Consider the following 24,383-nt stretch of genomic DNA (forward strand, 5'->3'; position numbering starts at 1 on the left):
TATCCAGACCAGGGCTAAATGGACCATTTAGTACAGCATAACTCCACCATGGAATTTAAAAACCTGTACATGAACATTAGGCTGAAGACTATTACAAGCCTAGCTAATGACCACAGGTCAGAATTAAACCCTATACGAAGATCTGGCCAGTCAAACACAGAAAGCATTAATCTTTCAAATAAAAGCAAAAAAAAAGTTTTAAACTTTTACTGGCTTGGAACATTTCTCAGTACTTCACTAAGAAGAGCAACAGTTGAAAAGTAGGCCCTCATTGCAGAGTGAATACGTTTCTCTTCTTCCTGATTCTACTTCCTAGAAGAAACCCTCCCTGTAAATAACTTCAGGTAATAACACTTGCACGTATACAGTGTCAGCAAAAGTAAAATGGCTTTAGAAGCAGCTTAAATGATATCCAATTCCCTTTTCACATACAGACTCTCACATCACCACTTTCCATCAACCTTAGATCATTCATGCAAAACATTTTAACACTTTTATATACTCTGAGTAACAAACTTCCTTTTGACTGTTAGCCACCTTCACAAAGGTAGTGAAACATACCAGATTTTTCAAAACAGATGAAAACCCATCTGTTAAAAACTACCAAATAGGAATGCATTGATAATACAAGAAACCCTATAACTTGCATATAGCTACTGCTGTTTCTACTACCAAACTTAGCAGTAATTACATTCTTTAAGAGACACGCACAGCATTCTTCTTATAATAATAATAATAATAATAAATTGTATTAGAGTTTTATTTCCACCTCTTTTTGTCTTGCAGATTAATAACTTGCAAACTAAAACTGAAGTACAGTACATATAGGGTGGGTTTTCTTTTATCCAGATCGGACATTGATAACCATTGTCTTCTCACTCAAAATGTGAAATACTGCACATATTACGCTATTGTTACAACTTTACTATGTTACAAATATTCTGCATACCAGATTTAAAAGATTTTTACTGTTTTGATACTGTATTTTAAATATTTACATTTACTTGCTATGCTGTTTGATCTATACGGAGTTATGATCACATTTTTCTTGATCAGAGTCTGAAAAACATCAAAATGGATCAGTCTCAATTACTGTTAGTAAATCGAAATGGATCAGTCCTCAATTTCTGTTAGTAAATACAGATATAAATAGAAATAAATTATAAATAAATTTTAAATAAACGTGCAATACTTTTGGTGATGCAGTTTTCCGAAGTTTCCCTCAAATATGGGGGGGGGGATGCTACCTGTGAGGAGCTTTAGCAAGAACGCAGTTAAGGTTAAAGTCCATAACCAGACCCTGATAATCAAAAATATATCCCTCAACTGCACAAAAATCTAAGAGATTTGAATTTTCCACAGTCTATTACTGTCTTACCCGAACCAAGCAAACTGATCAAGGGACAACATGCTTACACTATGCTAGCAAGCAATCGGTATTAGAAATTTCTTGTTCCTTTATATCGACCCCTAACCAGTTCAACATTCTGCTCCTTTTCTTCCCCAATGACCGATTCAGGTTCTAGATTCCTAGACTGTTACTAGGATAATGACCCAGGGGACCTTCCTAAGCCTAGCCAAGTTTCCCAAAAGAATGACGACGTCCTGTATCCAAACTGGACATTGAAGCCAGGCATTTATAAGCTACAACTATCTATAAGGGGCATGGATGCCAGGTCCGGTGTAAATTTCCAATTACAAGAGGAATACAACATAATGCAACACCACCAAGACATCAAGTGGCAAACAAAGAAAGAAAAAGGTGTTTTTTCAATATTTGCAAGAAGCCCCTGACCACCACCACTTCCATTCAATATACTAATTGCTTAGATGCCCAACTGTAGGAATAAAGGCATAAACAATATACAATAGAAAACGTGCTTACACATCCTATTTGCAGCACTTAACTGAGACGCATTACATTGTATCCGCAGTTCAAAACAGTAAGAATATCTATAAACCACAAACACAACAAAACAAAAATGAAAAAATCCAAATTGCAAAAACTTCAAATAAACCCCAACATTAAAAACCAGATGCACTGAAAAAAAAAAAAAGACAGCACACGCAGTCAAATTCATGGTAACCTCTTAGGTTTGATAATACTACTTCAGACAGAACTGGATTCACCAAGACTAAAAGCTCCTCTAAACAGGACTATTTTCATTAATTCGGTCAGTTTTACATCCCTCTCCCACCACCCCCTTATTAGTTTCATATAACTTGCTCGGACTTAATTCACCCATTTTCCAGTTTTCTTCCACTGCCACCTTTCATTTCTGTAGCTTTAAAAAAGTGCACTCAGAATTTTCTGGAAGACTGAAAAATATCTATACATTTAATCCTTATGGCTTAGTTTATATTGTATTATGAAACTGCATAGATTTTTCTAGCCAGACCTCCACTGGGAATGGGTCCAGGCTAGTCAGACAATGGGGTAAGTAAGAACAGTATTCCTTTTATGTATCTCAGTTATGTACTGTAACGGACATTAAAACACAGTTGTTGTTTGTTTTTCGGCTTTTTCCCAGTAAGGGGTCGCCACAGAGGAACTCCGGTCTGCTAATGATTGGCAGTAGATTTTTTACGAAACGCCGAGGAGCCAGCTCGATGCCCAACCTTCAACTAAGGCACGCCCATTTACGCACGCAAGTCTTTCGAATGCTACCCAACCACGGGGAGGACATGCAGACTCCACACAGAAGGCACTCCCAAGCCACGCCAAGAATCGAACGGGAGAACCTCTTGCTGTGAGGCAACAACACTACCGCCGTACCACCGCGGACATTAAACACAGTAAGCTCAAGAAATAAGTTTGTAGCATTCAAGAAACTGCATTCATGTTCTTCAATTAGTATTCTATAAAGAGACCATTACTACAAACATTTAAAGTGCCTAATCACAGACAACAAACCAGTTACATGGACTTTATGTTGTAAAGTAGGGAAAAAGATCAGACAGATGAAAGGCATTTCTTCTTTAGAAGACAGTGCATCATGCTGCAGTCACAAATACCAACTGGAATGAGTGAGGAGAAATTTTAAACCTCGCAGAAGAAAAAGAAATGCCTAGTTCTGCAGAATGCAGCCACAACTGCAATAAAAGCATTTTAGAAAGAAACAAAACATTTGACACGTTATTACAATTATGGTTATTACAAAGCTAATCCTGTGTACCGTTACCACAGTAAACTATTTTCTGCTGTGGCATGGGTAACATGGTTAGTCGGTTAAAAAATAAACAATGTTAGGTGTGCATGTACCTTTTTCTGATTACTACCACATACCTGCAAATGCCTTTTCAGTTCCGGTGATGACAATCGCTCCAACAGCTGGATCTTCTTCAAACGAATCCACTGCCTGCCCAACTTCTCTCATTAGTGAGTCACACAGTGCATTCAAGACTTTAGGGCGATTTAGTTGAATAAAGCCCACACACTGCTTTTCACCTCTCTTTTCTACCACAATATACTGATACTGAGGCCCTATAAGGAGTGAAACAATACAAAAATACTTTAATGTTTTTGAGAAAATATTTACATTTCAGAAAAGAAAATAAAGTTACCTCATCTCCAATCTAAACAGCAGCATTCCAAAAAAAAATTATCTAACAAAAGTAACTGGAGTTTTAAGTGACGTATTTACAAAATACATAACCAAAAGTATGACAGCAAGCTTTTCGGGGTAACTTCTGACAACCCAAGGCTAATACCTGTAATCATCAGAACAGCAGACCTTGAAATGAGAAGTGGGGAGACTAAGTTCAAGAGTGTGGTGCTTCAAGTACTCCCATTTCTCTGCAGGACAATCTTCCTAGAGTTAAAGTAGCAGCAAGATGTGGGGACACAGCCCTACACACTGGGAGTGAAGGGGGATAATTCTCTAGGTCTCCGTCAGGCATATTTCCACAATTATTGATGCAGCATATATCGAGTACAAAGTTAGGCAAGGTGTTTTTATTTAAACTACTATAAACAATACCATTCTCAAGCATGTCTCAATATGGGATGTCCTCCAAATGTGAGCCTTTAAACGGGAGTCAAAAATTCTGTTTTACTGGGACAAAAGAGAGAAACAGAGGTTTTAAAACAGTATTTTAATACACACTTCAAATTGGAAAAAAAAAAAGAAAAACAACTCATAATAAAATATGCATTTCTAAAGCCATCCTGTTGGTGTGGAGTGGTAAAATTCTGACTACGGCAAAGCTGACAAGAAAAATGAGCGTGCATATCCTAGGAGAGACCAGACTGACGTAGGAGGATTGATTATAACGCCTTTGGAGAGACCAGGACTTGCAAGGTTAAATTACAATTTTTTTGAGTCCAGTTATTAGAGCAAAGTATAACCTGTACAGGAGAGAGAGACTGAAGGAATACATTAAGACTGGAGGTAGTTTATACAAAAAACTCCAAACGCTCCCTCAAGAAGACCTTACACATACATCTGCTATACAGAGGTGTAGAGATTACACATACATTGGTGACTGATCATGCTGAAAGGCAAATGGAATCATCAATTTTCAAGTAACAACTCATTAAAAATGTTATGGGTACCAACAGTTTAGGCTGGTAACATAAGCAGTACCAACAGGATTAAAGATTCATAGGTAAATACTGATCAATCAGACTGCAAACTATTACATCCCTAGCCAATAACCAGACAGTGACCAAAGGTGAGAATCAAACCCCATACCTTGTACATGTAGTACCTTAACCATTACTTACTTTGGTTTACTTGTTTATTTTGCTTTTGTTTACCGAGTTTATTCAACTGGGTTTAGTCAAAAAACCCTTTACAGTGGAGAAAAACTCCAACATATTTCAAACATGAGCAGACAGCGACTACTATACATATATTTGTGAGTTAGATTACATTCATATGGAAAAAGAGAGGCAGCTATTACAATATAAAAGACTTGTGCATTAGCAGATGTTGAACACTGAGTATTTGAAGAGGTGTGTTGGTGGTTTGTCAGATGGATAGATCATTTGATTAGTGCTTAGGAATTCAATTAAATGAAGGTGAGGGAAGGAATTAGGTAGGGCAGACAATGTTAACACTGTAGTTAAGTAGTAAGATATAAAGCAGGTTAAAAAACAAATTTATACAAGGTTTATTTCAGAAGTGTAGAGGTGGGTGATAAGCACCATAAAAAGCAGGCATAGGATTGGGAGATGCCAGTAAAACTATGCAAGTATTGGTGAAGGCTGTTTGTGGGATATAGGATTCTGAATGAAGATTGGGAGATGCTAGTAACACTATGCAGGTATTGGTGAAGGCTGCTGATTCTGAATGAAGATTGGGAGAGGCTAGTAAAACTATGCAGGTATTGGTGAAGGCTACTTGTGGGGTATAGGATTCTGAATGAGGATTGGGAGATGCTAGTAAAACTATGCAGGTATTGGTGAAGGCTGCTTGTGGGATATAGGATTCTGAATGAAGAGTGGGAGATGCTAGTAACACTATGCAGGTATTGGTGAAGGCTGCTTGTGGGGTATAGGATTCTGAATGAAGACTGGGAGATGCTAGTAAAACTATGCAGGTATTGGTGAAGACTGCTTGTGGGGTATAGGATTCTGAATGAAGATTGGGAGATGCGAGTAAAACTATGCAGGTATTGGTGAAGGCTGCTTGTGGGGAATAGGATAACAGTGGCATTTATCCTAGGGATGTACAGAAATACCAACCCCCAATCCCAGGATGGCAGAACCTAGTGTTTTACGATACAAAAGAAAGCCCTGTTAAGATATGGTAGTATAACTTATGATACACTATTATCCTTGTGTCAACAATATCTAACTAAGATTGGCAAAGAGCTGAACAGCTGAGAACCACTGACCACTTCCGGTGTTTCATTAGACCAACTTTAGAGAAATAAATGAGGCCAACGTTCAACTTAAATAGGTTAAGAATCCTTAAACTGAATAAAAATAAGGGGTCTTGTCTGGTTAGTAAGTTGTCTGATAAAGTGTCTTTAAGCATGAAAGAGCTTATCTACTTCTGAAATAAAGTTATTTTACTCTGACATGGTTAATTGTCATTTTTCTCTGGCTACATATCAAAAGTATGGTCTTACAGAGCTGCAGAAATTAAATGTTGCTTGTGACATACATTGCTAACAATTAGTAGTTTTACGTGTGTGTACATAAATGTTGCTTGTGACATACATTGCTAACAATTAGTAGTTTTACGTGTGTGTACATGACCCGTTTCCATGTCTAACAGTTTCACTGCAATGCACAAAGTAGGCCAGTAGAGTTATCGTACACCGCCCTCTTTATACTCCCATAGACACTGGATACTCTGCTAGTTTCTAAATTAAGAGCAGCAGAATGACTGAAAAGAGGTACAGCCTGGCAACAGTACAGAAACTGAGAACAGGGACAGTGACACTTAGGGAGGGAAAGGAATCACTGGGTGGCTTTGCTCATCTTAGATATTTTCTAAATAAATAAATCTAATGGATACCTAGGAAATAACTATAACCTCATATTGGTATTTAGAATGATTTGTAAGTTTCTTGTACTTCCTTAAAAACAGGTACCCTTGGTCCAGAATAAATTGCCTTTACAAGTTAAGCAAAGTGACACCCTCACATCTTTCCAGAAGAACCTTTACGATGGGAAGGGTATCTGCAAATTTATCCCTAGCCTGACAGAAGAGGTAGAGTTCAAGACGGCCATCCCCAAGGTTCAAAAGGTGTCTAAGCTTACTCGCTTTGTAATTCCTATGATCCTACAAAGATGGAGGCTAAAAGAGAAGCTGGTTTTACTCTGAGACCATTTTGGTTACACTACAAAGTTAGGGTAGAATATCAAAAGAAACATTTAATTAAGAAAACGAGAAAGCTACAGTCTGCAAAAATGTTCTACAGTCTCAAGGCAGTGTAAAGAAGACCTCAATAGTGGAGAGCATACTGCTCAAAATGTTTGTGATTCTCAAGGAAGTCTCCAAATTTGCTCTGCTCCTCCTAAAAATCAGTACTTGAAAAAAGGCAGCAGAATATAATCAAACAACAACTACTATTACAGTTAAAGTAAATGTTAGCTGAAGTTCTCTCAAACTTTCTACTTTTTAAGTCAATAATGCGTATCCTTGACTGGGGGGGACCTCTGTCCCTGATTTTAAGACATAAGATGATAGCTTTGATGGAGATACAGTCTCTTCGGTAGTTGGAAAAATCTAATCAGAGAGACCCACATTACGCCTACCCTTGCTGTCAAAGCACAAAATCAGCAAAGATGCAACATCTATGTGGGGATACATGTGTGGGAGGGATACAGAGAGGGGAAGAACTAAATCTGAAGTTAAACTGTGCTTAATGAATGCTAGGCTAACTGTCCTTGTGGGCCATTTCAAGCCTAACCAATTAACCCATGTGAGAATCAAACACTCCACCCCTGTGTCTATAAGGATGGCACATTGGTGCAGTGGTAGCATTGTCGCCTCACAGAAAGAGGTTATCTGGTTCGATTCCCAGCTGGGGTACCTTCTCTGCGGAGTCTACATGTCCTCCCTGCATTCGTGTGTTTTTTCCTCCAGGTGCTCCGTTTTCCTCCCACTGTACAAAGGCATGCGTCTGAAACATTTCTCCACGGGCCTCCGCTGAAAATTTCTTCATTCCAAGTCAGAATTTCCCAGTAAACAAATGTTAAATACATAAGGCAAATATCTAGACCATTATGCCAGCCTCCCTCTCTGACACAGCGGTGTAGCCAGACACTGACATTTTGTACTCAAACCTAATGTTGTTGCCCCCACTACCCCCTTATCATTTAAAAAATGTAATCAACTCAAAATGCTACCCTAGGCATAAAGGAAGAGGACACTGAAACCCCACATTTACTATTCCTCCATGCAGGACTAGCTTAGTCCTGCATGGAGGTGGCCCGTTTAGGAGCAGGACAGCAGCGCACCATGCATAGTAATGAGGCGCGCTGCCTGAGCTCCTAGTCTTACATGGAGTGTGTAAGAGTGCAGGGGGCGAGTCTGAGAGCAGAGCTCTCAGAATATACATGCCCGCGCAATGAACAACAGCAGAAAGGGGTCAGAAATGAGGGAGATCGCTCATAGGTGTCTGCATATCCCCACCAACAGTCCCCCTTGTGTACAACAGCAACAGTATACATAAATTACATAAACAAACCCTTTATCTTCTTTTTTTTAATAAAAATCCCATTAAAGCTAACCATAGGTGCGCGGGTGTGACCATCGCTTAGCTACAGTTAATGCAGCTTAAATGGCTGAAGAGGATAACAAGGAAGATATATGCAAATGAAGCAGCATAGCAATAGTGTAGTGGACAGAGCATTTGTCTTACGAGCAGGCATTCCCGGTTCGAGTCCCACTGTAGCACATTCCATTTTCCATGACAAAGCACGTTATGACTAATATTTATGTTGCATAATCCACTAAATAACATATCTGTATGAACTGGAGTACTGCAGTAAATGCACATGTGAGGTGTCAGTGTCATAATGAATAAGGCACTAGTAAGCAGGTTTAAGCACAAATAAGCAATAGTAAGCATATTTAAGCACTAGTAAGTGAGCTTAAGCCTGTTTGCATGGCGGTAAACAATGCCTACACTGGTTAAGCAGTTCTAAAGCTAACTCTCTGTAAGCAGATGTAACAGCAGGTTAGCAGTGCTTACTGTCGCCAAACCCCACTTACAAATGCTCAAAAGTGCCTTAATCACTCTGTATCCAACCGCCTTTGTTCTGCCCATCAACAAAATAAACAGCAGGTCTTGAACCCAGGACCCTATACACCATAGTCACAGTAGTTAACCACCAAGCCATCACAGAAGTACAGAAGAATGAGGTATCAGCAAACAAGTCCTCACCATAGTAAAACAAAACTGAACCTGTGAAAGGAATCAGTATACAGTCATATGTTCCATAACCCACTACATAACATAAATATGTTAACTGGAGTACAGCAGTATGCCCAGAAGTGAGGTGCAATTATAATAGAGTGTTGAAGTCCCCAATAAAACACAAAGACCCCACAGACTGTACATACACATTAATCGGCCCTACTTAAACCCAAGAAGCAGGAATACATCTCATAACTGGTTGTAGCTTCCCCTTGCAGGCACTATGGCAGTAACGGGAGAAGGTGTGTGCTTTTGGATGCAGCGCTAGTGCATCCAGGAGACTAAGGTCATGGCAGGACTCCTTGTCAAAGACCATGATCAGAGACTGCTGCAGGGCCAGTACCAAGGCTGCGAATGTAAAGCTGAGGCCTGGGACCATCTCGCCCATGACCTCACCAGTGCCACTGGCATACCCCGAACTGGTGAGCAGGTCAGGCACCACTATGCCGACCTGAATCGGCATAAAGGGGACCTCTTGGAGGAGTGGCTCCAAGAGGCTAGAGCGACAAGGGATGTTCCAGTCATGTGTAAGTATCACCCCAGTATGTGTGCAATAACTGCCAGCTCAGGTATATCATGGATTGGTATGGCTAAATATTCCTCTTATGTCCCCCACAGCTGCAATGGAGTGGGCTGCAAACCAGGAGGCCCACATCAGTCGCCTGGTGAGGTTGCGACGTGAGGCAGGTCAGTAATACTCATGCATTTACTGTCATAGGAAATAAAACTAAAAGTAGTAGTAAATTAACTGCCTATATAAAACCTGTATTGTTCAAGGCAAGTACTGCATACACTAGAGAATATGGCAGGAAGAGTCTCATATTGTCTGTATGTCAATAAATGTGTAATAGCCTGACAAAACAGGTCTAAATGCTGGACAGCATGTGTATATCCTGGTATCACAGGGTAATGTAGATTTGCAATCATGTAATAGTACTGTTGTAGTAAGCACTGTTACCCACACCATGCACCATAAATTGAATGTGTAGGAATGCCAGTATATGACAGGTGTAATCCCCAGAGGCCACTTAGTACAACTGAAAGACACATAGGCAGTAAACAGGGAAAATGCAGGCAACAGAAACCAAATAGCACATGTAACTGAGATGTGAACTGTTGTTTTTTTAGCACACACAGCCACGGTTCAAATCCTGCCAGTGGTAGCAGTCTGCATACAGGATCATACCCACAACTGTACAGATATGTCCAGTAAATTGGCACATATCTGTTGCCTATCAACCTGTCCCCCTGGGAAATCAGTGGGATGATCCCAGAAGTATAGGTAGCAAACAGGAAATACAACTGATTGACACATCTATGAGAACAAAGCTGGCACACTAGCAACTCCCCAATACCTTATGTGAGTAAGAAGCGACGTATGTCCCATTTACATCCCAATTTGTCAAGCTGTGGTCAGTGTGTGTACAGTAACAGAGCGATATGTATGTGCGTAATAGTAATGTGGAATCTGGTACTATGTGTGGGAACATTCAGGAAGTGCTAATAAATATTCCTCCCACAGATCTGTCAGATACCAACACTGTGCCCAGAAATACAAGAATAATACCCAGTACTGGTACTGTATGGCATTGCGACTGATGCTGCTGCTCTGAATAATGAGGTATTACACATCACTGTCCACCACACTGTCCTACAACATATGTCTAGGAAATCTGTACAAGAGTGTTGTAATACAAGGTCAGAATGCAAAAGCACAGGGGATTAATAAGACAGAAAGCAGATAGGAGATATACAGCAATATCTATATAGCAGACACAACTGTGATGGACAGTGTTTAAGTTGTAGCAGACACAGCCATGCTCGGAATCCTGGGAGTGGAATTATGCTGCATACAGAATCATACCCCACAACTGTAGAGATGAGGCCAGAATGTCCAGTATATGGGCCCATATCTGCTGCCTGTCAAGTCTGTGGGATGATCCCAGATATTTAGCCAGCAATCAGGGAATACAAGTGATTATTGAACATCTATGAGAACACACCTGTCACTGTAGCAACCCCCGAAACTGTTAAGAGTAATATTTCAAGTATGTCCTATCTACAACTCCCATGTTGTCAAGCTGTGACCAGAGTGTGTACAGTAACAGAGTGAGATGTATGTGCATAATACTAATGTGTAATCCGGAACATTGTGTTGCAACAGTCAGGTAGTGCTAACAAACATTGCTCCCACAGGTACATCAGATACGAACCCTGTGCTGAGAAATACAGACCACTATAACCTGTACTGGTACTGTTCACTCTGGTATTGTAGGGGATTGAGTGTATTGCAATTTCTCTGAATAATAAAGTATCACTTGTCACTGTCACCCACACTGTGCTACATAATATATAGGAATAATGTATAGGAAAACATGTCTGTGTGTGTGTCAGGTCACTAAAGGTGGAAGAGGGCAATATTCTCGATATATCCTGGCACACCAGCATGTGGTCAACACATGGCCAGAGTCTGTGCAGAAAGAGTTAAATAGCTATGTGCACAACATCAACCCAGAATCTGGGAGTATGTGTAGAAACAGTTAAGTGTTAAACCCCCCCCCCACAGGTATACCAGGCAAGAGGTGTATACTGCAGATAAAACCGGTTCATGTGCAACAATGACAACAACCATATCACTGTCCAAACTAAGGCTACAGGGTAGTGTAGTAAGACTTGTTAGGTACAGATAACAGCACTGACTAGGAAAGTAATGTGGACTACAGGAATATACTAGTCAATTGACATCTTTCTCTCCCCCCCCCGACCATATCTCCAACAATAATGAACATACCCACCCCAACTGGTATGTAATGACACCTATGTTCTGATAATGTCCAATTGTTTGATAAATATTTTAATGGTTCTCATGCATGTGCTATATTGAATTATTCAAACATTGGTGGCATGGTGCCATCAATGTACCTGCATGCTGTTCTTATTACCACTGTGGTCCCATATATGCATGTGTTCTGTTTGCTATGCAACTGTTCCGTATCTGGTGTGACTGGGTTAATGGGAATATCTATGCATGCTGTTATACCTAACCCTGGAATGTGTTGACTATTACTAACCCACATATGATGATGAAATCTAAACACTATAGCACGCTTGGAAAGGCCGGTACCTGCGGACCCACCTGTCCTACCTCAGCTGGCCGTAGCACCAGGATGTCTGGGGCCTAACACGGGATCTCCCTGTCCGTTGGTCCTGCACCACCTTCAGGTGGAACCCCCTCAGGGGATGGGGCTCGCCCCCCCCAGGAGTGGGCACGGACAGGCACCTGTCACCAGGTCATGGTGCATAGAGAGATCAACCAGCAGTTTGGTGATCCTCTATGCCAGCTTGAGGTACGCATGTCGCGATTAGAGAGTCAGCTTGGCTCTGCGACTTAGCCCCCAGCACAGCCACCTTTGGGGCTGTGAAGGTGCAGTGGTGACTGCTCAAGGGTGGGGACCTCAGTCCCACTGTTTCCACTAGGGGGCTTTCTGGGTGTCCGATTTCCCAACACACCTCCCCATCAAGGTGTTTACTCCCCACATGTCATATACCGCCTCTGTATGTGTCTTGTTTGTCTTGTCTGTTAACCTACCTCCCCAAATATACCTACTACCCCTCCCCAACATCCCACTGTCACCTGAAAACAAAAAGGCAATCTGCTCCCAAAAAAAAATCTCGCCCCATACATAGCTGTCCATTTCGCACACGTGTCCACTGGACACATGTAATCCAGTCTAATTGGCATCACAACATATTATTGTTGTCCTCGCCCCCTACCAGGGGTTTGAGTGTCCAAATCTACCTCCAAATTCAGTCTATATGCACAACTGTTGCTGTAGAAGAAATGGGCAGCTATGGACCTTCCCTACATCCTTCTTGCACATCCCTGGCTATTTTTCCTACTGTCTTTCCCTCTTTGTGCCCCTTTTTTCACCACTGTCCTATCAATCCTTTTTTCTTTTCTTTTAAAGAAATTAGCGCTGGGGTAAGCAGGAGTCAGCACCTTTAAGCAGCAGTAAGCGGATTTAAGCCAGTTTGCACGGCAGACATCCAAGCAACCTGCACCCCCCCAAAACAAACCATGAAACACATACTTCACAAAACCAGTGTGCCACGCAATCACAGCCCTTAAGGCAAAATAACATACCCAACACACTAGTAATAGGTGACGCTATAGTCAGGCACACTGACGTCCCACTCACTAAGCTGAACAAGGAGAAGGTTACTGTTAGCTGCCTGTTAGGTGCCAGGATCCGCCACATAACACAAGCACTCAGGTCACTCCAGAACAAGTACAAATACGTCATTGTCCATGTTGGTGTGAATGACCCGAGCTGTACCTCCCTGGACTACATGAAGAGACATGGAAGAGCTCTCTGATCACGTAGCCCAGGCCAGTATGACCCTGACTGAGTAGCATCCTGCCCTCACCAAGAATGATACCACGGTATAAAGAAAGAAATATCAATTTCAACAACTGGCTAAGCTTTTGGTGTCATTCAAAGGGGATCCAATGTCTGTCAGCCTGGGATGACATGCTCGACAAGCCACACTGCTCCGCTAGAGATGGCTTACCTGTCACCCTTAGGCTTTCGAATACTGCCCAAGGCCTCTTGCCACCTCCATAGTGCCTTTTTTAGGCAAGGCTCAAAAAGACAAACCCACCGCCGTAAATAGCACAAGTAACAAAATACTGAGGGTAATGCTACTCAATTCCAGAAGTCTAAACCTCAAAATGCACGCACTCGAGGCACTCCTCAGTATGGAGAAAATCGATATATGTGCAGTAACAGAAACCTGGTTTAAGGCTCCAGAGAGAACCCCAGCACTACCAGGCTACAACTCATACCATACATTTTGGCCACAAACTAAGGACATACAAAAGGCGGGGGCATATCCATATTCATCAAGGATACCCTCACCTCCAGGTTAGTGGCACAGCACGATGGTTCAGAGATCATCCACGTACAACTAACAACGGGCAGAGCTGCAATTCAAATTGTAGCTTGCTACAGATCACACACCATGTCCCAAGACCCACATCCGGCATTTCTGGAAACACTGAGAAACATAAAGGTCCTACCAAACACCCTGATATTGAGTGATTTCAATTACTCAAACATTAACTGGGAGAACTACTCAAGTACTAACTCCCTTGCCCAACATTTCCTAGAATTTATAAACTAAAACGCCCTGGATCAGCTGGTCAACAACCCCACCAGAGGTGACAACATATTGGACCTGGTCATCACCAACACGGGCGACCAGTGTTCCACAACGGAGGTCAACCGCTCATTAGTTAGATCTGACCATAAACTAATCACTCTGGATATCCACATTCAACCCCCACCCTTGGTCAAAGAAACCACTGTGAAAAACTTTTCAAAAGCAAACGTCACGTTACTTAAGACCGAGGTGGAAAGTTTCAAATCCCCCATGCTAAAGGAGAACGCTGCTCAAGCTGCAAAATCCTTTACTAATGCACTCTACGGGCACCCACAAAAATGCATGGATCGTGCTATCCCAAGCAAAACCAAGACTCACTCCTCCAAGAAAAGGAAACCAGTCTGGTGGACCCCTGCCATAAACAAGCTATACAACAGAAGGAGGAAACTAGTACAGAAAGGAGTAAAATCCCAAGAAGGGAAGACATCCCTGATCAGTATCAGCAAGAAACTATGAACCCTCATAAAATCATCCAAGGCTAGCTTCAAAAGAAAAATTGCCAAGGACTCCAAAGATAACCACAAGGCATTCTTTAGCTATGTCAAGAATCTAAGTAGCAATTCTCAGATCTGCCTGGAGTTAGTGCAGAATGGCACAAAATACACTGAACCGACCGATATCGCCAACATCCTGGCAGACAGGTTCAGTGCACACTTCACCAACCTCTCACCCCAAAAGGGCCCATAATCATATCAGAAGAATGTAGTGCCCCTGAAATCAAAGACACTCAGGTTAAAACAGCCCTCTCCAAAGCCAACACAGCATCAGTGGGACCGGACGGTGTCCCAGGCTGCGTCCTACATGAGGTCAAAGATGAACTAACCCCTCACATAAACACCCTGTTCATACTCAGCCTCTCCACAGGCTACGTGCTCATACAGTGGCGCACAGCAACGGTTATTCCGCTCCACAAAGGTGGAGATACAACAAACCCCGGGAACTATTGCCCTATAAGCCTGACTAGCTTGGTCTGCAAGGCTATAGAGCACATCATCATGGATCTCATTAACAGAAACATTGGGACCCTCCAAACACTGGACCATACCCAGTTCGGCTTTTTTAAGGGAAGATCATGCCTCCTAAACCTGGTGGACATTGAGACAGTTACCAAGGCTACAAATGAGGGAAAGGTGGTCCACACAGCCTACCTAGACCTCGCAAAGGCCTTTGACACAATTCCCCATTCTGGTATTATAGACAAGCTCACCAGCCTGAATATAAACCCCTACGTCACGAGATGGGTTGCCAACTGGCTCAGAGACCGAACTCACATGGTAAGAGTTGCAGGAGCTAGGTCTGACTCTAAACCGGTTACAAGTGGTGTTCCCCAGGGCTCAGTCCTAGGACCCCTCCTGTTCGGCATATACTTCTCAGAGGTACAGGCAAGCACAGGAGGACTATGGCTGACTACGTTCGCAGACGACTGCAGACTAGGGGCTATAACTGACTCTCCGGCTGACAAAGACATACTCCAAAAGGGTCTCACTGAGACAGATGCCTGGTGTCAAAACCATGGCCTCAAGCTAAATGCCAAAAAGTGCATAGTCATCCCATTTGGAAAAAACAAACTATCCACAAACTACCACATAGGTGGTAGCCCCCTAAATACGGAAGATGTAATAAGGAATCTGGGGACCCAAGTAGATAGTAATCTCTCATTTTGATAATCACATTGCCAAAGTGGTTAGAAAATCCTTCTATGTGACCCATCTAATCACAAAAGGGTTTGCATCCAGATCAAAAGAGGTCACTGTGCCACTCTAAGCATCACTCATTAGACCCAGAGTACAACGCCCCATTTAGGATGTACCTTACAAGACACCTGCAACAGCTGGAAAGACCACAGAAGTACCTCACCAAGAGGATCACTGGCCTCAAAACAGATGCCCTATGCAACTCGACTGAAGAAACTCCAGCTGTACTCGGTTGCATACCGCCTACTCAGAGGTGATCTCTGCCTGACATACAAGGCCATGTCCAACCCAGAAATGATGGACATGCTCCACCTAAAGAAAATCATATCCCCTCGAGCCAAATGCTCTAGGGATCTAAACCTCACCACAACAATAAATATGGCATGCTGGAGGGATGAGTCCTGTCCCAGAGACTTCCCATGCTCTGGAAGAAGATTCCAATCTACATTAGGCAGAGCTACTCACTAACACTCCAAGAGAAACCTTGACGAGTGGATGGGAAACAGAAAGTTTACCCCAGGAATCACTTCAGTGGCTCTGCTGGAGAGAGCCACAGGGAACTAATCTAAGGGGGCGGCAAAAGCCAACACATTCTGGCTAGGCTTATAAATGCCTTTGGGCAGATAGCCTAGTACCTACCTATGAGCAGTGCTTACCTCCACGCAAACCCGCTTACAACTCCTTTACAGTGCCTTAATCACTCTGTTTCCAATGGTCCATGTTTTGCCCAGCAACAAAATAAACAGCCTCTGCAAGGCTCAAACACAGGACCCTGCACACCATAGCCAAAGTGATTTTACACTAAGCCATGTCAAATAGACATAACCCTGATGTTTTCAAAACATATCATCCAGCCCAGTCATTCAACAGTACAGAGAATGTATTCCAACATTTAGGTGTGTGTGTGTGTGTGTGTATATATATATATATATATATATATATATATATATACATACATATACACACACACATATATTAATATCTAAACAGATACAACATATGTATATATGTACATAAGTATGTATGGTTCCCCTTCACAAGATCGAATGGATGGAAGCTCGAAATTCATACTCTTGAGACCAGAATCTCGAACTTCCATTCACTCGAAATTCTGAATGGGAGCCTTAGGTTTAAAAAAATAAAAAGTTAACTTACCTTATTGCAGGGGGCCAGGTCCCACTGTACCCTAGCAGTTTAAATGTGAATGTTCTGTGACCGCACTATAACGGAGGAATGGAAAATCTTCTGTTTTGCGCTTACGCGTATAGCGCGGAATGGGAGATTTCCCTTTCCTTCACTATAGTACGATCTCGGAGTAGGTATATTTAAGTAGGGGGGTTGTGGGGGGCACAGCCCCCCACTTGAGGGGTGCAGGGGGACGAAGCCCCTATGTGAAAACATTTGAAAGGTGTTAATTTTTTTTTGTCCCTTTCCTGTGTTCGAGTTTCTTTAAATTCGAGATTCTGGTTTCGAGTTTAATGGCTTTCGGGTTTACAGAAATTCGATCATATGAAGGGGAACCGTATAAACATATATATATATATATATATATATATATATATATATATATATATATATATAAATATATACATATATAGAAATATATATAAACATATATACATACAAGTGCCTACATCTATAGATATATATGTCTACATCTATATGTCTAAATATATACGGCAGCTTTTATATATATATATATATATATATATATATATATATATATATACATATATACATATACATCTGTAGATAATGAGGAAATAAAAACATATATGTCCACATGCAACGTTAATGGGGTTGAGAGGCCCCAAACAATACATGTCTTGTACGAATAGGTATATCCCCCCCCCCACAGCCAAACATGTCCCCCCTGCAATACACTACCAAGTGCTGCAGATCCCATAACCAGGACCAGACACGACATGGGTATTCCTAGGATACATATACAAAACAGTGTAAGAAACTTCTCTATGTGGAAGATTTTCAGTCCATATATTTCTAGTTAATCACTGTATATTAATCAGATCAGACAATAGTAGTAGAAGTAGCGAACTTAAAAACGTCTTAAGTCAAAACAAAAAATAAGAATAGAAAATATATAATTGTACAGCATTACTAAGTATTCGAAAGTAATCCATGCAAGGCAGGCAAGTCTGTTTCCAGTCGAAAATCCTTTATTAAGTACACAGACAAGCGGTCCAAGTAAAACAAAAATAGAGTAATAATTTCCTCACAAGCTTTCTAAATATATATATACTTTTTATCAGGCATGGGAGTGGTTTATTGTGCTGTAAAACAAAATGTTATTGGTACACACGTTAAATTCACATCCCTTCCCCCATCAGTGTGACATTCGAGCTGGTCCTGCCCTACTTAGTAGCTGTCATAATAATATATAACCCTTATGTACTTTAAATAAAATTTATAATGATGTGGTACCTCTTATTTAACCAGATTATTAAGTAGAAGTCTGTGACTTTATCCAAGACAATATACTACATGGCTAGAAATATATCAACCTTAGTTCATTTGGCAATCAAAAATATATATAAATATATACATATACATTTTGCATGTAAAAATCAATTTCTATTTTCATAACCTATTGTTAACAAAGATCGCTTTCATCCTTCTAGACTTCTTCAGGTTTGTGTACAAGAACCCTAAAACAATCTATAAAAATATATAAAATTGTATAATTGGTATTATTACACATCATTTTGAATAAAGTGGAAAAAATAACCAGAAAAAAATAAAAATAAAAAATGTATGTATGATGATGAAAACAAAATATACACAAATTTCAACTGATTTAAAATGGTATTTAAAACCATTTTGTAGAATAAAATAAAATAGAAAATTGCCACATTGTTTACATGACTAATTGTAAGTTCCAGTGCACTTTTCATTGAAAAGTAGTAATTTAGTCCAGGCTTCCTAAAAGAGTTCAACTTTCATTGCTACATGAGTTCATTTTCTCCAGAATATTCGGGAAGTCTCCTTCAAGATCACCCATGTCTATGCGATCCAGGATCTGGAACTTAAAACCTGTGTCTTTTATGAAGAGAAAGGTGTTTGGTTAGTGTATTATTTTTACATCCAGAGCGGATTTCTGACAGATGACATGAAATCCTGTGCTTGAGTTTATTTACAGTCCTGCCCACATAGAATGCATCACATTCGTTGCACTGTGCCCTGTAAATTACTTTTGTAGTGTTACAGTTACCCCTGCAGTGGTTTTAATGATCGTCTTTAAAGTAGGGCAATAAAACTATCACCTTGCTGTATAAATATACAAAATGTACAATTAGTTTCACATCTTTTAGTGCTTTTCCCATATGGTCTAGGTTTAAATTCAACAAAACTTCTAATGTTCCTGGCCTTCCTATTAACAAATGACGGGGCTTCACCTACGATGTTAATCAGAAAAGGGTTTCCTGTGACAATGTCCCAAATCCGCTCTGGATGTAAAAATAATGCATTAGCCAAACACCTTTTACTTCATAAAAGACACACAGGGTAGTTCCAGATCCTGGATCGCATAGACATAGGTGATTGAAGGAGACATCCCGAATATTCTGGAGAAACATGAACTCGTGGCAATTAAAGCTGAACTCTTTTAGGAAGCCTGGACTAAACTACTACTGTTCAATTAAAAGTGTACTGGAACTTAGAAAATTGCCACATTGCTTACATGACTAATTGTATTTTATTTTATTCTACAAATTGGTTTTAAATGCCATTTTAAATTAGTTGAAATTCAAGTGTATATTTTGTTTCCATCATCATACATACATTTTTTTCTTATTTTTATTTTTTCTCGTTATTTTTTCCACTTTATTCAAAATGATGTGTAATAACAATACTAATTATACAATTATATATATTTTTATAGATTGTTTTTAGGGTTCTTGTATACAGACCTGAAGAAATCTAGAAGGACGAAAGCGATCTTTGTTAACAATAGGTTATGAAAATAGAAATTGATTTTTACATGCAAAATGTATATGTATATATATATATATATTTTTTTTTTTGATTGCTAAATGAACTAAGGTTGATATATTTCCAGCCATGTAGTATATTGGCTTGAATAAAATCACAGACTTAATAATCTACTTAATAATCTGGTTAAATAAGAGGAACCACATCATTATAAATTTTATTTAAAGTACATAAAGTTTATATATTATTATGACAGCTACTAAGTAGGGCAGGACCAGCTCGAATGTCACACTGATGGGGGAAGGGATGTGAATTTAACATATGTACCAATAACACTGTTTTACAGCACAATAAACCACTCCCATGCCTGATAAAAAGTATATATATATTTAGAATGCTTGTGAGGAAATTATTACTCTATTTTTGTTTTACTTGGATCGCTTGTCTGTGTACTTAATAAAGGATTTTCGACTGGAAACAGGCTGCCTGTCTTACTTGGATTACTTTCGAATACTTAGTAATGCTGTACAAATATTTTTTCTATTATTATTTTTTGTTTTGTTTTGACTTAAGACGAGTTTAAGTTCGCTACTTCTACTACTATTGTCTGATCTGATTAATATACAGTGATTAACTAGAAATATATGGACTGAAAATCTTCCACACAGAGAAGTTTCTTACACTGTTTTGTTTTTGGACCCACTACACTTTATTGGGTTGTTTTGAGACTTCGGGGATACCACGGAGATGACTTGTTTTTTAGGATACATATACACAGACACACATAAGCAGATGTGTATATATATACACACACATATATATATATATATATATATATACACACACATACACACACATATATATGCATATATGTTGTTGTGTCTTTTGACGTTAGGGGTCGCCACAGCGGAACCCCGATCCGCTAATGTTTTGGTAGTGGATTTTTTACGTGAAGAGTTACCAGCCCTGACGCACAACCTTCAACGAAGGCATGCTCATTCATGCATGTCTCCACACAGAAGACGCTCTAGCTGAGAATCGAACAGGACAACGTCTTGCTGTGAGGCGACAACGCTACCGCAGCACCACTACTGCATTTATTTTATATATATATATATATGTATGTAACTACACATACACACGCAGAGATATGTACATTAAGTTACATATGTAGTACGTGCACACAATATGGAACAGCCACTATTCCTAGTTACCACATTACCAACTGGAGACTGTATGCGCCACCCATACAAATGACATTCATTGCCTGCAACATATATCCACAGAGATATCAAAGGCTATAACACCTCACACAGGTGTGCTTAAATGGGAAAGCTTTATTTGTGTACTATTTCAGTTGTATATGCCATGTCATATAGCTGTTTAGACACGGACATCCATATAAATCGAGTAATGCAACTGTGAAACAGTTATACTAATACAGTAGTCTGGAAAAGTTAACAAATGTTGCTGTCCAGGCCAAGGCCATCAAGTAGTACAATAGTAAAGACAGACTGGGCCACAGGATACCAAACAATCAATGGTAAGTAATGCAGGTGTATAGTTCAGCAGCCTCTATCTACACTCGGTAGACAATCTCTAGGGGGTAAAGACTTCAGCTGACACACTGGGATGTAACTGTTACATAAGGCACAACTGACACCATCACAAACAGAACAGTCTGTATGGCAGGTGGCAGTAGGTCTGCATTTACCAAGGTGGATTGTACGGTAATGTACATCCACATACCTTAAGGCAGCTCACCCCTGATGGTCTTCAGGATTTTGGGCTTTCAGGATTCTGTAGCGCTCCCATATACATATATATATATATATATATATATATACACATATATATATGTACATATAGATATATGTATATATAGCTATATATGTATGCACATCCTAGGTGTACAGATATGCCTAGTTATGTTGGTATATATGTAGATATCAATAACTATAAGTGCATACATATCTGTTCTGAAATTCCTACTACTGTCAAGATATATGTAGATATCCATACGTATATATGTGCATATCTATCTGTATATGTGTAGACATATATTGCTCTGTATATGTATATATCTAGGTGTTTACTTGTATATCTATGTACATATACATATCCATATATGTATGTTGATATGTATATATGTATGTCTATATAGATATCTGGATAAGTATATATACATATATCATCACCATATGTCCTGAACATGGAGTGTAGCCCTACCTCAGCCCCTGTAGTCCCACCTTTGTAGTACAAGGGGATGTCAGGTATGCATAGCAGGTATACTTGTACAGTATGCTACTGTAACAGGAATTGTTTTCACAGACATGGTGTGTGTGGGAGGTCACATCTGCTTTTAACATGTGCGCCACTGGCTAACAGACATCCTAAGGACATCATAGTACAGTACCACTGCTAACACGTAATGCTACTGTGGACTACAAGAGATAATGGCCAACATATGTGGACAGTCTGATACACACTGGACAGTCTAGAGGTATACATATAACCCCTTAATGCAAGACATGTGGACCAATCTTGACAATGTGGATGTTAACAGCCATGTAGATGGGTGTAACACATAACTACTGGTATACATATGCCCCCATAGGTTATGCATTCACACATCCTTGTCTGTCCTACTGCATAATAACCGTTGGTAAGGAGGTGCCATGGCCACATACCACCCACTAGATATTGACATACATCTGTACAGCACCCCACTGCTCTGTCTGACATACATGACTGTTATGGTGGCCTGGCAGCAGTACATCTGGCAAGTAACTGGACATTACATCTCACTGGGTAAGTACACTAAGCTGCTAGGCATGTAACAAAGCACTGTGCAAGCTACAGACAGACTGGCTCAACACTGGCCTACATTTCCTATGGGGGAATGCACATGTACCTGCAAACAGATAGCAGGCTCTACAGGCATGCCACACCACATAGTAACATACACCTGTGTGTAAGTGCATCACCACAACCAATGTGAACACAGCAACAGCTACATATGGCATGCTAGCGTATTATTACAGTATATGGACTATCTGTTCAACACTAACTTCATATGTGCCACCCACATACTAACCCTACATATACTGAGCTGCTACACAGTGTGGTCCACTGCGTGTGTGTATGGGACATGTGCATGTATGGCCCTACAAACATGCAAGCCAATAGGGTAACATACAGTGGAGCAGCATGCAACATTAGACAGAACAGGACCAAGAACAATAACATCTACCACAGTCTGTACATTACACAGGCCAAGGTACATATTAACAATACACACACTGCCGGCAATCACCATAAGTACACACACCTCAGTACTGTACACACAACCACAGAATGTCCAGGTTATGTCATCAAATATAACTCCTACTATACATTACATGTGTAGCAGTCTGATGTCTCAATGGATTGTTACCAGATATGATGTCACTAATTATAGTGTACAGTACATATGCACCCCTTACTGCATATCTGTACAACGGTTGTCAAGATTGTGGCTGGAGGCACATACACTGGGCCAATATTGACATGCTGCTGTGATAACCTCATACATTTACTGTGTTAACAGGGTTTTGTTGCACCATATGTCCTATGAGGGATATGACGTCAGTAATTCTCAGGGCTGTCACCATCTACAGACTGCAATCCTCACATTACCTTCTGCAGTGAAACAAAAGCCACCACACACACTGGCCAGTCTGCAGATGACCCTACAGATGGGTGTTCCCTCATTAACATAGCACTAAAATGGCAGGAATGTAAACATGTTTGACAGCCATATCCACACACACCCTGTTAAACAAACATTACTCCAAATATAGTATAGCAGTACTTACAGTCTGCAGTCAGGTCAGGCACATCCCTTTCCTGTGTGTTGGACTGTTTCCATAGTGTATGTTAGAGGTACACCCCAATCCATCTGAGATGCTGTATGCCAAACGACAGATCGAGTTCCTGCTCACAGTGAATGAGAGACCAAACACCAAAATTATGTTCCTAGATATTGATATGTTTCCATGCAATTGGCTATGGGAATGTTACCATCGCTGTTCCATATGCAATCAGCTAGAGGAAGGCTGCAATTCATGCAGAGACCATCAGCTAATCCTGGGCATCATTTAAAATACACATACTGCTGCCTAAGCAAAGCAGGTGTAAGTCTTCACATCCACCAGGGAGGGAGTAAGAGAGGCAGACAGAGGCACTGAAAAGCCGGGGGGGGGTAAAATCTATGCATGTTTATGTCACACACCTACCAGTACAGGGTATCAACCCTCAAGGACTATGCAGTGCTATCACATGTCCATGCAGTTATTGGATGCGCCACATAGGTTACATGTTGGGGAGCCCTCAGAACGTATATATGATGGTGAGTGACATCTCCAACATGGATATGATAGCTATGTGGTAGGTAGTACCCATGCCTGCCCACATAAACAGGTATCAGCGTCAACACAGCCACACTCTCACAGGGACACACACACAATGCCACACTTGGCAGGGCCAGGAATACAACTCATCACTAGTGGGATTGCCACAACACAGTACTGTGCAGGTATCACATGCACCACAGGGGTCATACAGACGTTATATGTGCAAAGGGTATGCGAAGGTGTC

At 40.6% G+C, this 24,383-nt stretch overlaps 1 protein-coding gene across 1 annotated transcript in view; it reads right to left on the reverse strand.

The window, feature by feature from the left end:
- ECHS1 (enoyl-CoA hydratase, short chain 1) overlaps nt 1-24,383 on the reverse strand; it is a 300,922-nt gene that overhangs the window by 271,048 nt on the left and 5,491 nt on the right. The window contains exon 2 of the mRNA XM_044056792.1: nt 3,287-3,484. Coding sequence (XP_043912727.1) covers nt 3,287-3,484 — 198 coding nt within the window. The remainder of the gene's footprint in view (nt 1-3,286; nt 3,485-24,383) is intronic.

Source organism: Protopterus annectens, chromosome 14.part0 (assembly GCF_019279795.1).
Source record: "Protopterus annectens isolate FY-2018-M chromosome 14.part0, PAN1.0, whole genome shotgun sequence".
NCBI lineage: Eukaryota > Metazoa > Chordata > Ceratodontiformes > Protopteridae > Protopterus > Protopterus annectens.